Consider the following 15534-nt stretch of genomic DNA (forward strand, 5'->3'; position numbering starts at 1 on the left):
AAAACAAGACCCTTGATATTCCACCCCCTGTAGCAACCTGGACATGACTGGACAGACCAACCGCAGGAGATACGAACTCCAGAGCCTCTCTAGTTGACCTAAAAGTGATAGTAATTTATGTTAAAGGAAATTATATCTCATCCTTTTTGCAGTTTGGTTCAGGAATTGCTTTGAACAAAACCAAACAAGTATCTTGGAGGCAGTTTTGGAAAACCACAGTTCTATAAGATAATTTTTCAGAACTAATTGTTCCATAAACAGGATTTTCAAGTGGATTGGTGTCACTATTTCCCTGTGGTGAAATAACCCTGTTTCCTCCCCTGTGCCAACACCCTACTGCAGTACTCTCAGTTATTCCCAAATGATACACATCCCTTGTCACACTTTGCTTGAGTTGGCACATGCCTGTTTCTGCAAACTTAGTGAAATCTCTGCTGCTGTACCAGTGCACAGATGCATGAGAATACTCTGATGCACCTACTGAACCTGTTTTGTAACACAGAAAATTCTGCTTTGTTACATTTTGTCATAAAAAGGAGGGCTGGAGAACAGAGTTATGCAATAAATTCTCACCACTCACTTTCTGGATGAAATCACAGGAGAGCTGGGGTTGTAAGGATCTTTTTTCCCCTATGAACGGCTTTCTGTGGTCAGTCCAAGTTACAGTATGGTCAGCCAGGCAGAAAATAATCAGGGAAACCATCATGGAAAAATACTGTGCAGGCACACTATGCTTCCTGTTCTGGTCCACACTTCTTTTTCTGCTTTGTTTTGGTGCTGGACTTCGTGCAACCATGTGCACCATAAGAGGCAAGTAAGATTTAAAAAAGACTTCACTGAGAGTTATGATTTTGTGGGGGATCAAACCCATCATCTTCAGTGTAGATTCCACCCTGTGTGCATGATTTTATGAAGTCCTGAAAGGTGCTGAGCATTTGAAAGTTTATGAGAATTCCCCAAACCCAGTAAAATAAAGATATTTCCTATGGCCCACAGATGGGCAGATTTAGCCCTCAAACGTGTGCCTGTGTTACGTAGTGTTTCCAAGGTTGCATATATCCATTAGGGGTGCAAGTACTTTAAAATAGTTGACAGCAGTCAGTGACCTAGATGCTAGGTATGGAGATATGTTTCAGAAAATTCTCGCTAAATATATTTTTGTTTGTAAACCTTTAAGCTGTCTATGCAAATCTACTGCACACAGTTTGATTATCTTCTCATTCTAATGATGTTGAAATGAATAAACAAAGAAACAAACAGATAAATAAAGCTCCTAAATAGCCCTTAAAAAAAAGGAAAACAAAGTAAAAGATATAACGTCAATGCCATTAAGATGTGGTTAGCAATTTTCTGTATGCCTGAAAATAGACATTATGAAATTCTGTTATTCTGAAATACTGAATACCAGTTAAAAAAAAAAAAGTTATGGTTGGAAGTGTCTCATAGAACTGATTTTGTTTTCTTCCTTGTATTACACAGAACTAATGGGTATAAGACATGTAACAGCTCCAGAGGAGGATATTTTTTTAAAAACTTCCTTAGAGCATAATGGATACTCTGTGACTATTTAATAACAACATTAACCAAAATATTATTAAGGAGATGCATTGTAAAAGACCTCCTTTGACAAGTAACTATAAAACATAATTCTATTTAGATTATTTTAATTAGACCTGAGATGATATGAAAAGATAAACACATCTACCCAATACAGACTATTAATGAAAACATCAAACGGTATGTGTGAGGGCATGTAATTGCAGTTCAACAGGATACCAAAGCACAAGTGTAGATTAAAGCAGAAATACATTCTTTATTGTCAGGAGTGTTATGTTTTTTAGAACATCACCTCTACATCCATGCGTTTTCTCAACTGAAATTGGTTGCTTACCTGGAGAGATTGTCTAGGTTGTATTTCCTGATTCAATACAAACATAAATCATATAGAATGATTGAACATTTTTCATATCTGAACTTGTAACAAACCAAATTAGTAAAATATTGAGCAAAAAGGTTGTTCAGACACTGAAAGGTAGATATATGCATTTGAACTAGTACAAGAAACTTCTGAGCTCTGGAAGGTTGTCGTCTATACTGTTGAATTGTTAACACAGTCCTGGGCATCGTTTTGGTCCTGTACAATTCTCTCTCTCCAGTTAGGCCTGATTTGAAATTTGAGTGGGCTGAGGGCCATTCCTGGTAGGCAATTCTGCTTTGAAGACCTTGTTCTGAAAACTAAAGAGGTTTAATAGTAGAGGTGTGAACCAATCCATGCCAATTGCCCTGCCCTAGTACCTATAATACTTGGAAATGAGAACACATCATCTGGAAGATTCAAATCTTCCTTATAATACTTTGATGGGTATCTCATCACAGAAATAGCATTTTCCTTTGTTTCTGTGTAGCACTGGGTGATTTTGAGCCCCTTAGTTACTGAATAATCTTATCATCATCTGAAAATACAGCACATTTTCACACATGCTATCCATAGCATGGAACTTAAAAAGCAGCCATCACCTTTACCTTTCAGAATTTGTTATACAGAGATGTAATGATATAAGCAATTTTCATAAATTGTAGGTCATAATGGGATGCTAACAGCTAAAAGCTGACCTTTTTTTTTTTTTTTTTAAGAAAATGGCCTTACACATGTTTTCCAAATGCTTCAGTGAAAAAAGTTAGAAACCTTTTATAGCTGAGGAGTAAGACATACCTCTTATCAAATTTATCTCTCGCAATATGGAGCTCATTTCAAGCTGTGTTTTCCCAGTGTATGAATAATGGTGTATCTCCAAAATCTGGTCACATCTGCCAAAGAGGGAAACACTACAAAGGTGTCACAGATTTTAGTGTTCGGGACTGCTGTAAGTCACAGCCCAGAGCTGCAATATGGTTGCAGTTAAAATGAAAGTAGAAGCCAAGGAAAACGGAAGCTGGGAGGGGATCTGGTTTTCCCCTTATCTATTCCCAGTCTGATTTGTCATCTGGGATTAGACCAGAGGTAGAAGATGGAAGGGGACAGCAAGCCCCTGACTTTTAGTTACGTATGTCTGTGGAGGAGTGCAAAAGGAGGAGCTACTATAACATGGACAAAGGAGATCAGAACCACAGGAACAGAAAACGCTTTGGATGTATGAGTCACATCGCATGACTTCCTAACCACAGGCTATGAGAAAGAACCCTCCTTGAGTGTGCTGCTAATGGTGAAATGATCAAAGTATGCTGATGGGCCATGGGATTACTGTAAAAAAATATGCATTTGCTGCTCACGCCAGATGCAAGAGGTGTTTTTCTCTAAATTAAAAATCAGTCAAACATAAATTTCTGGGGCTTTGGCAGTATGTTGTCATGAAAAATTAATTTAGTTGTAAAACGCATTATGCTTTTAGTAATGAAAAGAATCTACAGTTAAAAAGTTAAATAATTTGGGGGCTTTTTTCTTTTTTTTTTTTTTTTTTTTTTTGAAAATTACTGATCTTGTAACCTCCCTGTTGTGGCTGTTTGGGATAGATTTCTTGCCAGCCATTGTAATTTCTGCCTTCTGCTCTTAACCTAAATTAAGATGTTGAAAAATAAAAACAAGAATGTCAAGATGGGTGCTGAAACTACCTATATTTTATTTTTAATTGTAGTCGTTATTTAAGATAATATTCTACAAAACGTAAAAAAGAGAAAATTAGAATATCTTAGTAAAAAGACAATGTGTCTTGAGCTTGTTTAACATGGTATTTTGAGGCTTGACAGAATAATTGATTCAGGAGTCTTGTAATAGTTCAGTGCAGCCTTTCATTTCTAGGTGACATAGATGAATCAAGCCTAGATCCATTGTTATCTCAAGTTTTTCTAATTTCAAGGCTACTTGATCATCTTATTTCAGATCCTATAAATCAAATAATTCCTGCCAGCAGCATTGACTGATGCAAATGTGTCAAGCCTGCTGATTTCTGTCAGTTAAAACTCTGAGGTACTGGAGACAGGAGTAAGTGAAGAAGGGTGCCCTCTCACAGGCTGTATTTTACCAAGAAAATTATGAATGTTATGGGATTTTGTGTAAGTGTACATGAGCAAAATAGATAAACAGAGATAGTATGTTGGAATGTTGAGGCAGAGGACAGAGACTAAGAAACCATAAAAGTGATGTGAAAGTTGTAGTTGAAAGGGAAGACAGAGGTTAAAATTCCATGCACTGGACAATGAGAGGGATGTAGACATGATAAACACATAGACATGATAATGTCAGTGGGAGATAGGACTGTTAGGGAGATGATTTGGGAGACCTTGATGACACAACCACAGAGAAAGCAGAGAAGCAGATTTTAGGAGACCAAGTAGAACTGGAAACAGCTAGGATACTGTGAAGGGTGTTTTAGAGTAAAACAAGGGTTTTTTTGAAGGGAATATAACAGTAGACAAGAGAAAACTGGGAAAAAGAAAAGGGTGAAAAGGGAAATGAGTGTGTAGAAAGAGAATAGGATGTTAGGAAAAAAGGAAGCTGGAGAAAAGAAAATTTCTGAAGTGGGAGTGAGTTGATCAGAGAATGAGAAGAATGGAATTGTCTGCACAGGTAACGAAAAGAGAGATTTATGTGGCCACATGGCTACGCTGCCATGTTATTTATGTGAGATGAGCCTAGGGAAGGGACTACAGCCTCTTACTTCCTTTGGTAAGTCTCTATTTTATATGCTACCTGGAATTTTAGGCTGTGGGTTCCATTCTCTTCCATCACACATTTTCTGCATGCTTTAAACTAACTGAAATCAGTTTTACATTCTGTGGGGCGGCTGAAATTTGGCAAGAACACTGCAGAATTTCCTTTAGTCTCATTGGGTCTCAGTGATTTAATGAGCTGCACATCTGTCCCTTGGGAGTGGTCTATACCCTAGTTCAACATCTGTAAAATGGGGCTAATAGTTCTGCCATAGTGCAGAGGAATATTGTGAGAATGAATTCTTTAAAGACTGTGATGGTGCTATGTATACAAATCCCAAAGAGAAGGTGGAGTCACAAATGTGTATTGGAGAATGCTTCAAGGCTAGAGAAATATTTTGATGTTAAATTGAGACAGGAATTTTGCCCTACTCTCCTGAATGTGGCGAGGAATATTTGAATGATCCCTTGAATGCTCATCATAGAGTTACAAGCAGGTCATGGTAACCTTACAGAGTTTGCATGCAATTTCCATTCATGGAGCATTAAGTAAGTCCTTGTCTTTTTAATAGAAAGTCAATTCATCATCATGTGTATTTTGATGCCTTTCCTGTTTGCAGTGTTCAAAGGGGTTATCTGTCATTGATACATGTTCACTACTGACTTAACATGAAAATATTCTTCTCATTAGATCCGATTTTAAAGTTATTTAAATCTTGTAATTTCAGTATCTTTAAAGATTTTTATTGATATATTATTGCTTTTGTATTGATAAGATTTCTTCATTGGCCTGATGTGATATGCCATTTTAGGTAGTCTAGGATTTTCTAGGTTGGTATTATGACAATTGAAATAACTGTCATGAAGAAACATTTTAAAGTAAACAAAATCTGTCATATTTGCATATAAAAAGTAAATACATGAATGTAATGAATAAAGAAAATCTACTTAAGGACAAATCTACATGTGGTTATGTAGCATACATACTGGGGGTGAAGTTAAGCCACAGGTATGCTACAGTTTCACAGGGGTTATCTAACTGTGCGCAGACCTTCTGAGTAGTATGAGGCAGACATGTAATGACTGACAAGGGTGGCTTTGGTACAAAGGATGAAGGAAGCATTGGTTCTTTGGGACAGAGTTTTGTGGTTTTGCAATCTCCACAGCTATAAAACCTTGACCCCTGAGTACATTTCCTGGACATATATTTCATATTCCATATAGTAAATAATTCCGTATTCCATATAGTAAATAATCTTCTTAGAATGATTTGGGACCTATCTTGAGAGATCTTGGTAAATGTAATTTAGAAGTGGCTTTGGCAGATGCAGTGCAGGAAATCAAAGTACAAGACTCCACTAAGTGACTTGTTAATTGCTGGCTACCCATTCTGCCAGTAAGTCTGGAATTTGACTTCAAGTTCTGAAAAACAAAGTGAGGGGTAACCAGACTCTGTCTCCATATGAGATAAAGGTGGAATTCAATCTAGGACTAAAACACCTATGCTTTCATCTCTTTATATAACTGTCTGTCTGATTTGGTTATCTAATCTCCCGTCATGCTCAGAAGAGATGTAGGATTCAATCCAGGTGCCTGAAAATAGACATCTAATGTCATTTCAGGTGACTGACATGCACATAGAAGCTGCCAGCTATGATATAGGGCATACATAGGGTAGACCTGCACTCTTCAGGATCACAGCTGGAGGTCAGGAGGGATGCCTCCAGTAATGATAGATACCTGCGTTAAGGCAAGTAAACTAAGACCAAGGTGACTGGGGTGAGGTGAATTGTTCACTGGACTCTTGATTGCATTGACTAGATCTCAGTTGACTGTAATGGGAGCTTAGATACCTAGTGTAGATATAAATAGCTTTGAAGTAAATTTAGTTACTTAAATCTGGAATGGAATTTAATCCTAACTATAGAAAAAAACAAATTTTCTTCTACAGTTTTTGTGCAAGCTGTACTTCAGAGAGACAGAGGCTCGCAGTCAACACTAACTTACTGCATATCTCTTAGCATATATTAATGAAAAATTATCATACTTTAACAACAAAACATTTTACAGGACCTAGCAAAACTGCAAAAGGATTCTCTACTTAACTCAGATGCTAGATTCTGAGTAATTATGTAGAAAATTATTTGCACGTGTTGACAGATGGACCTTGTTAACTCCAAAAAATATAGCAGAAGTGTTATGCTGTAGAGCACTAGAGGCTGTGTGAGGTTCTGTACAGAATCCTTAGATTGGAAAGACATATTAAAACGAGAGATATTTGTCTGAATTAATAATAATAACGTCAAAGCCCAAAATAATATAGGAGGTATACAGGATAGCAGATGGTTGCATGTTAGCATGACCAAACAGAAAATGTCTTTCCAACTTCCATAATCATATTTGAAAATCACTCTAGACTTACTTTATATCACTTAGCCATGTTTCCAGAGCAAATCATAGCTATTTATTGACAAACACATTTTCAGAATCTGAGAGCATTTACAGAATAATCTGATCTTTAAAAATGCTTCAGAACATTTTGGGAGTTTTGTTTATTTGTTTGTTTCCTCTCTCTGCCCCCCACCAAAACCTTGTCTTTTTTTTTTTTTTTTGTGTGTGTATGAAACTTTTAAAATATGACACAGTAGCTTGTAATACTACACCGAGGTGTAGTGAAACAGCCAATCACCTGTAAATTAGTAAATGGCTGTACGATACATCAGGTATTCTGGAGCTATTCTGGCTCCAAGAAAGGGGCACACAGTTGAAGCAATGTCTGGAGACCTGACCTGACAAAGGCCAGGGCAGTTTTTGAAATTGCTTACTGTGCTGGACCATCCCAGGTGCCTTTTAGGTAGGAACTGTCTCAGTTTAGGAATAATCAGAGATCCTGCACATCCTCACCTTTTCAGCTCAGAAGCTGAATTCCTGCATAACCAAAAAGACACCATTTCTTGGGAAAGGGCCAGAAATGTGTTTCTAAATGACCAGAGATCTTTCTCAGTTTTAGAAATAATTAGGTCATCGATGAATTTGTTGTCTAGTAAAAGTGTGCAGTTTAGCTTTAATTAGTACACATGAATATTTTTGGTCTGATCAGAGACTTATTTTGGCTCAGGTCCCAAACAATGACTTTTAACCAGACTGTTTGATGTTGGAGTCTGTCCCTGTTCATTGAACTCTCCCATGAAATTACTAGCCCTAGGAATCAGTCTTTCAAAGCAGAATCTGGTTTTAATTATCAAGGAAAGTAAATCCCCTCAATAGACCATAGATGAGTTCCAGCTGAATGCCCAAATTTACCCTTTGCAATTTTTTCTCAGTTTTAACAGGATATAGTAAATTCACATGGTTCTCAACACAACTTTAATAAACAATCAACATTACGCAAACCTAAGTCTGCTCAAGTTTTTTCTGACATTCTGATAAAATGCAGGACATTTTAGTGACAGCAGTCTAGTGCTATCTTCATAGCACAAACATTGGCAGGGCTCATAACCTAAAAATGAAATAGACCATGAACAAAATTGAAATTAGTCCAGTGGGATAAATTGTATTTTAACAGGTAGTTCTAAGTAAGGGATGGTGAATAGCTTCATGATCTGATATTATTGGTCCTAGGGCAATAATTTTGTCTTGATGCTAAGAAGTGGCAAATCTTGACCTTTACAAATATTCTGATCTGTTAAGCCTGACATGCTAAAACAAGAAGAGTTAAAGCATCCTGTTTTCTCTTTCTCTATTTACTTTTCACAGCTATAGTTATCTAAGACAGCAGCTCCTGAGATATTTTTCACTGTCATGAAATAAACTATACACCTAGATGCAGGGCCTCCTCTATTTTGGAGTAGACATTTAATGTCTTAAGTTATTGGTCTTGAAGCAGCAAGGAACATTGTGGGTTTTAGGATATTTTGACTATGGAGCCAAATGAGTGCTGCAACAGACTAGCATGACATTGCAAACCATCAGTGGTCTGTGGCTTATAGTCCATGACAGTGAGCACTAAGGTTATGTCTGTATTAATTAGGAGTGCAGTGCGATGGGAACAGACCTGTGTCTGAAAAAGTTGTTGCTGACCTGATGATCACGCTATATAGATTTAATTGGTTTTAATCTGAGCTAGCTTTACTGTGGTGCTATGGTCGAAAGGCCATAAGAAGTTGGAGCACATTTTGTACATCCTGTAATGTACCTTATGGTGTAGATCTACCCAAAAGGAATGAGTTTCTTATGCTCTGAAGCTGCTCTGCAATCGAAAGCACAGCCATTAAGTGGGGTAAATTAAGAGGTTCACTTCAAAAGTAAATGTCTTATACCAACTACTATCAAGCGTTTCCTTAATCCATGGAAGCTCTTGAAGAAAGTTTGATTTTCATGTATATTTTTTAAGCTGACACTTTTCCCCTAAGCTTTTAGATATTTCAGTCTTTGAATATTTAAGGCAGCCCTTCATAAACTGAATAAACAGCAGAGGGTTGCTTTCCAGAGATGACTGCTTGGTATTATTTTGTAAATTTCATTATACAGGCATCAGCGGTCTAATTGTTTTGCAGGATATATCCAGCAATGCAGCTGGTGAAGAGCTCCCTTTCTTATCAAAAGATGATTGCAATTATTATATGCAAGGCTGTAAAACCCTATTTTATTTTGAATTAAATAGATTGGAATGAAGACATGCATTTTTTTTCTAATAACGATTAACCCAAATTTTGGAAGGAAATTATCTTTCCACCACAGCTTGTCATATGAAATGATTTTTACTGGTATAACCTTTGAGCCAAATAAAAACAGTAAAAAGAAAGAAACTCTGAGTAAATTTATTAAATGTCACATAATGAAAACTATACAAAAAGTATGTATTTTTCACTCCAAACTTCTATTTTTCTTGTAGCCCAAGCAGCGCACATCAATAGTATCTTCTCTGGAATTTCACCGAATGAATCACAGCCACAATTATTTTGAAATCAACACATCCATTGGCTGTACAAGTTTTATTTCTACTCCTGCAATCAGTCCAGCTAATTATTCCTTTGGATCTCTGGAATACAGTGTTGAAGAGAGAGAACTTCCAGGTATAGAAAAAAAAAGAAGCTTACTTTACCTATCAACAACGCCTTATGAAACTATAGGTCTGTGGGAATTGCTGTTGTCTTTGGTAGTGAACTACATTTATCATAAATACACAAAATTACTCCTGAGTTTGTGGTTTGGGTTGTTTTGGGTTTTGTGTTTGGGTTTTTTTTGGTTGAGGCTTTGGTTTTTTTTTTTTGTTGTTTGTTTGATTTGGTTTGGTTTTTTCCTGCTGCTCAGCAAAGGGTTCTCATATTTCACGACTAATATAATTAAAATATACTTGTTCCTGAATCTTATATTTTGAACAAAACAAACTTTGATTTAGCGAAATGCCTAGAGTTGGTATTGTAGTATAGGTATTGTAGTTTTTGAAATTTTGATGAGTCAGGTACATATCTACTTTCACCATTTTATGATCAGCATACTCTTAATACGAATTTTAAGTTGGAAAAATGTGATTAGAAATCATTATGTAACTATCAGTAAAGATTCCCTTCAGGAAGAGAAGATTTCTAAGTAACCTGACATTGTTTCTGCAACAGTAATGGGATTCATTAAAGTAAAGCTTTAATATATTTGCTCTGATAATAAGAACTGAACAGTGTTATTGTAACTGTGAAGGTTTTATCTGTATATAGAGGTTTACAAAATGAAAATGCTTTAAAAAGAATTTAAATACTTTCTTTTCAACAGATCAAAACTTCAGGAGCAAGAAAGTGTCAGTAAACCGAGCATTTAGTGATTTTTGTCCCTTCAAATTTCATATGCAAGTTGCTTTATTTAGGCTAAACTTGTAGCAGAAGGGTATAGTACTTGGGAAAGCTGATGTATTGAAACAAATATTTTTGATAGCTAGTTTATGTGATCTGCAGATGGAGTTATTTCTTTTAAAGGGATACTTTATATAAGATATAAATAGAAGTAGATTGCTATAAAATAAAAAATAGTACAAAGGTTGAAATTCAGTATAAACTTGCCAATTGGCTTCTGTAGCATTGGTTTTGAAATGAGAGAATCCTCTACATTTCTCTTTGGTAGGGTTTGAAAATTCTGAAAACTGTTGCTTTTAAATGATCAAAAAATAATAAATTTCATAGATCACAGGAAAAGTATATTGTTCAAGAACTCTCATGAAATAGGTTACGAGTGAGAAATCCACTGTCTTATGGTGATGTGAAAGAGTTAAAATGATCAGAATTTATTCACATTGTTTTTTCTTGGGCTACCTGTGTCATTGTGTTTGAAACTAAAAGAATGTGCTTACATTCAGGGATATAGCAAATATATATTTCCTTTTCAAGCCTAGCTGGAAATAATTAAATTGAATGGTCTCTTTTATTTATAGGTCTGGGGTCATTTAATTCTTTAGAATGTTGGGTGGGTTTTGTTGTTATTTTTTTCCATTGTAAAGTAATCATGATTTTATTCTATGTAGTTGAATAATACTAAGCATGTCTTGATGTTTAAATCAAAACTAAGAAAACAGAAAGAACGTTCATTGGAGTTAGGTAATTAACTTTCTAGATTTCTGTAGTTGCACAGTTCTGCTTAAGTTCTTGATGTCTGAATTTGCTTTACTTTTATCTTCTTTGGTTAAATTTACGATGGACTGCACTCAGTAACTTTGAATCACTGCACTTCATTTTGTCTAGACTATAATCTCCTGATTATTAGAACTGTACATTTCTACTTTGTGGATTGATCTATGGATTGTGTGGAAAATTAATTTCCTCTGGTCTCTGCCTAGAAAGCTATGAAAAAATACCAATGGAAAAATGACTTCTTCTGAAGTTCTAGGCATCTTCTACAAGTTTTTCAAGAGTACAGGTTGCCACAAGTAAATCATTAAAGTACCATCAGTAAATGAAATAATTATAGTAAAAGTGTAATTCCCCTCTCCCCCCTCCCCCGTGGTTTCTATCCTAGAATTATTTAAATAATACATAGGATCATAGATTAGATCACAATCTTAGTCTGAATAAAAAAAAAAAAATATTTTGCTCTTTAAGGTCCTTTTGACTCCTTAATGATCGATGACACACTGTAATTCTGCAAGAGACAAGGAGTACTAATGTGTAAAGAGAATAGCAAAATCCAGAAAGAACAGATTGAAATTGTCTTCTTGTAAAAGTCTGAGGCTTGTTGCTTACCTAAACTGTTAAAAACTGAATCTTGAATAATAATGGTCAGTAAGGAGCAGAAGCAATGTTCTGATACAGCCTTTTTTTCTGCTTTATCTAGCTGTTGTTTCACTGAAAGGTTCCTTGTTCCTTTTCCAGATTTACAATGACAGCAATTACAATTCATCATTTGTCTTGACTATAATCCTCTGAATTGCCAACTTGTTCTGAAAATTCATGGAAAATCTGCACGTTAAAAGAAAGTTTAGCTCAATAATAATTGAGGATTTGTGCACATTTCAGCATTTCCTTCTGTATTATCTTCTTGGGGATTTATGTGCCTTGTGTTTTTTTTTTATTTTTAAACTATCATCAACAAAAAGCAACAAATTATTTTATCATGCTTATTGAGGTCAAGGGTCTTCTGGTTGACCAGAAAGATACAATATACTGAAGGAAGCCATTTTCATAGTAATTGCAACTAGTAGTTTTCTGTTGCTTTATTTGAAGCAATCAAAATGCTTTTTCACAGGATTTCTAAATCAGGAACTTCCATCTAAATAAGGCATTAGTATTTCCCTACGCAATTTCAGTGCTTTTTATATTTTCTTCAGGAAACTTGCAGTGATTTATTATCATTCAGATGAGAGTGGGAGATGAATACAACAAAATATTATTTTAATTCTAAAATCTTCATAATTTTACCTCTACCTCAGTAGTCTGCTACCAAAGAAGAATCAATCTCGTGTAAATTTTCGTGGATTAGAGAAAATTTCTTTTTATATCTGGGGACCGCAGTTTCACTCTTGGTGTTTTCTAATTCCCTACATCCCCTGATTTGAAACAGGGATCCTGATTTTCAAGAAGTGTGTTTCTATCAAGTAGAAAACCAATGAATTCTGCCACAGCACTATATTATCTGATTGACAGCACATTACAACATTGTGTGATTAACTAACTGGAGAACAGTCCACATGTAGTGGTAAGTATGTGCTTTGGGATCAGATGGCCTTGTAGTGTAAAAACACCCGTGTATGTTGCTGGCATGGATGGCAGAAGATACCTAAATATCAGGTAGCCTGCAATTAAAATGTAAGGATAAAGATTCTGTTCTTTGTTTTGAATTTTAGTGCATGGAAGAACCTGAAAAAAGTTAATGGAAACTCTTCACTGCTGCAGTATACATAGGGCGGACTGTGAATGCAGCTTTGGTGTGGCCTATTTTCACAGCTTCATTTACAGCAAGAACATTGTCCTCACAGAATTGTTCTTGAATTTTGAGTGAATGATCATGCTTTTGTAGCATTGCATTTCACCTCATGTTGGAGGTCAGTGGATCCAAATAATGACAGCTACTGCCAATAAACTTCCTCCTATTCTAAAAGCAAGTCCACTCTGTTGCACAAGGAAGTCATTACTGTATGCAACTCAGTCATGGCAAGATGCTAGTCATTTTCTTGATCATCTGAATACATATTTAGTAGGTGTTATGTGTGATAACACGAATGAAAAATTCGAGACCTGATAATCAGGTGATGGTTATATAATTTTGACCATAAAGACCACTAGATGTGCAAGATCATTCACCCCAGAAGAGGGCAGTCTGGGCTTTCAGCGAGATGCCTCTCTAACATAGGCTCTATGCCTTGTTCTGTACATCCCTGAAGTTCTTTTGAAACTGTAAATCTTAAAGATCGAAGATAGCAAAATTGTGGCCATCTTGGTAACGTCATCTTGGCAAAATCAACACTTGCAGCTGAAATTGTCACTGTGGATTATTTTATTTTTCATTTCTGCTGTATCAGTCAGAATAATGGATCTTTCCATTCATTATGTCTTCTTGTACTGAATATAATTGGGCTGTGAAATTAAAAAGACATTTCCACAGATATCCTTGTTCTGTTTCAGATCAGAAAATAGGTCTGCACTCAGATGCATGTATGCAGAAAAAATGTCAGCAGTTGTCCATAGGTGATCTCATTGAAATCTGTATTTTCAGGCGATGAGAATCTTCAAATTTTCCATAAACTCTGTATATTATTCATTGTAAAAGAGCATACAGTTTTTCGCTCATACCTGAAGGTATTTACTGAGTTTATCTCTTTGTAGCTGTCTGTCTCCACTGTAGGACCTTAATGTAGCTCTTACTCTTTTTATGTGTCTTGTTTTCTGACTATCAGTAACGTTATTTCATTCATCTAAGAAAGCTGCATTGTTCTTTACAAAAATCCAGAATGTACAATTCAAGAATTAAGTCTTTAAAATGTGGACTATAATTTTTTTCCTTCTATAATGAAAAAGTAATAGTTAAGTCACACCTTAGGTTTCTTTTAGAAACGTCTTCAGATCTCTCTTTAAAATAAATATCTGATCAAATTCACAGGCCTGATTTTTCTGAAGCAAAAGCTTAAAGACACACTTAAAGATAAGCTTGCAGTTTTATCTTTCTCTTTTGAAAGAATCAAGATATGCAGCATATTGCAATGGCTGTTAGAAAGTAGTAGAAACTTGGTCCAAAGAGCTGGTCTAAAATTCCTGGCTATGTTGCATTCCTAGATACAGTCAAAATTTATTCTGCTGCAGGAATGTTCCTTTATGTGACATTAGCAAAGGGGCTATTGGAAGTAGGTCACGTATTTGTCAACATTACTTTCTTATTCAAATGTCTCATTTATTAAGATCTGGTATGGAAACATAAAACTGTAATGTCTATGTAGACCCTTCAAACCTTGTTTCAACAATGATAAAAAGTTTTGGAGTTACTAGAAGTGAAATACAAAATGAAAGGAATGCAAGAAAAGAAGAAAATACCTTTTATTGCTAGAGGGTATTTCTAGGTGTGCTATATGTAAGCTCATGCTACGCTGTCTTTGTCTGGTAACAATACCTTACTAATTACCAAAAGCAGACATGGTTTTCTAATGACAGAGAAAGGGGAAATATTGCCATATAATGAAATAAGTGTAATCAACAAATGCTGGTAAATGAAGCATTCCCATTCCCTGCACTTTCAATGAGGGAACATCTGAAAAAACTGGTGTTATGAGCCTGTACCAACATATCATTAACTGAGAACTCTTTTTCAGGTGAAATGCCTGAGAAGATCAAATTCAAGACCTCTTTTCTCTTGTTTTTAATTTTCTTCATCATCATCTTCATTACAGTACAAAAAAATCTGCCAAGGCATTCTTCAAACCAGGTTAATTTGAGCCTGTTCCTCTATGAAGCTTATCTGCTTTTTTCCTTTCAGTTTATAGCAAAAATCAACTGAGTGCAATTAGTAAGATGTAGTAGAGCTATTCCTAGAACTGCTGCTGGAGATCATACTTGGTACTGTCTCAAACAATTTCTTTTTTGTTCTAATTAAGTTGTCCAGCAGATGCAGCATGTTAAGGTCTCCTTATGTTGCCCTTCTTTTTGCTGCTTCTAATTCCAGCCTTTGCACAGTTATCCAAGGCAGAGGTACAGCCTTTCCCACAGGAACAGAGAAATGCAGGCTTCATTAGTATCTATTTGTTAACTGTTACTGCCTTTTCACCTTCCAATTTCAAACCAGCATAATTCATGAAGTCCATTGTAATCATACCTCACTGTTACAAATATGTCCACATGCAGTGGATAATGTCAAAAAATTTGATAGCAGAAAGATCCCGTGAGGGGATGCCTGGAAAGCTGTAGATGAAACTGACTC

The 15534-nt window shown here is 35.7% G+C and overlaps 1 protein-coding gene across 1 annotated transcript in view; it reads left to right on the forward strand.

Annotated features, from left to right (window-relative positions):
- The window catches only part of LOC104511356 (ankyrin repeat and sterile alpha motif domain-containing protein 1B-like), a gene marked incomplete at both ends in the record, with an annotated part of 142676 nt that overhangs the window by 28897 nt on the left and 98245 nt on the right, over positions 1-15534 (forward strand). Inside the window, 1 exon segment of the mRNA XM_010153931.1 lies at positions 9542-9698. Coding sequence (XP_010152233.1) covers positions 9542-9698 — 157 coding nt within the window.

This window comes from Eurypyga helias, unplaced genomic scaffold (assembly GCF_000690775.1).
Source record: "Eurypyga helias isolate BGI_N326 unplaced genomic scaffold, ASM69077v1 scaffold8316, whole genome shotgun sequence".
NCBI classification, from domain to species: Eukaryota; Metazoa; Chordata; class Aves; order Eurypygiformes; family Eurypygidae; genus Eurypyga; species Eurypyga helias.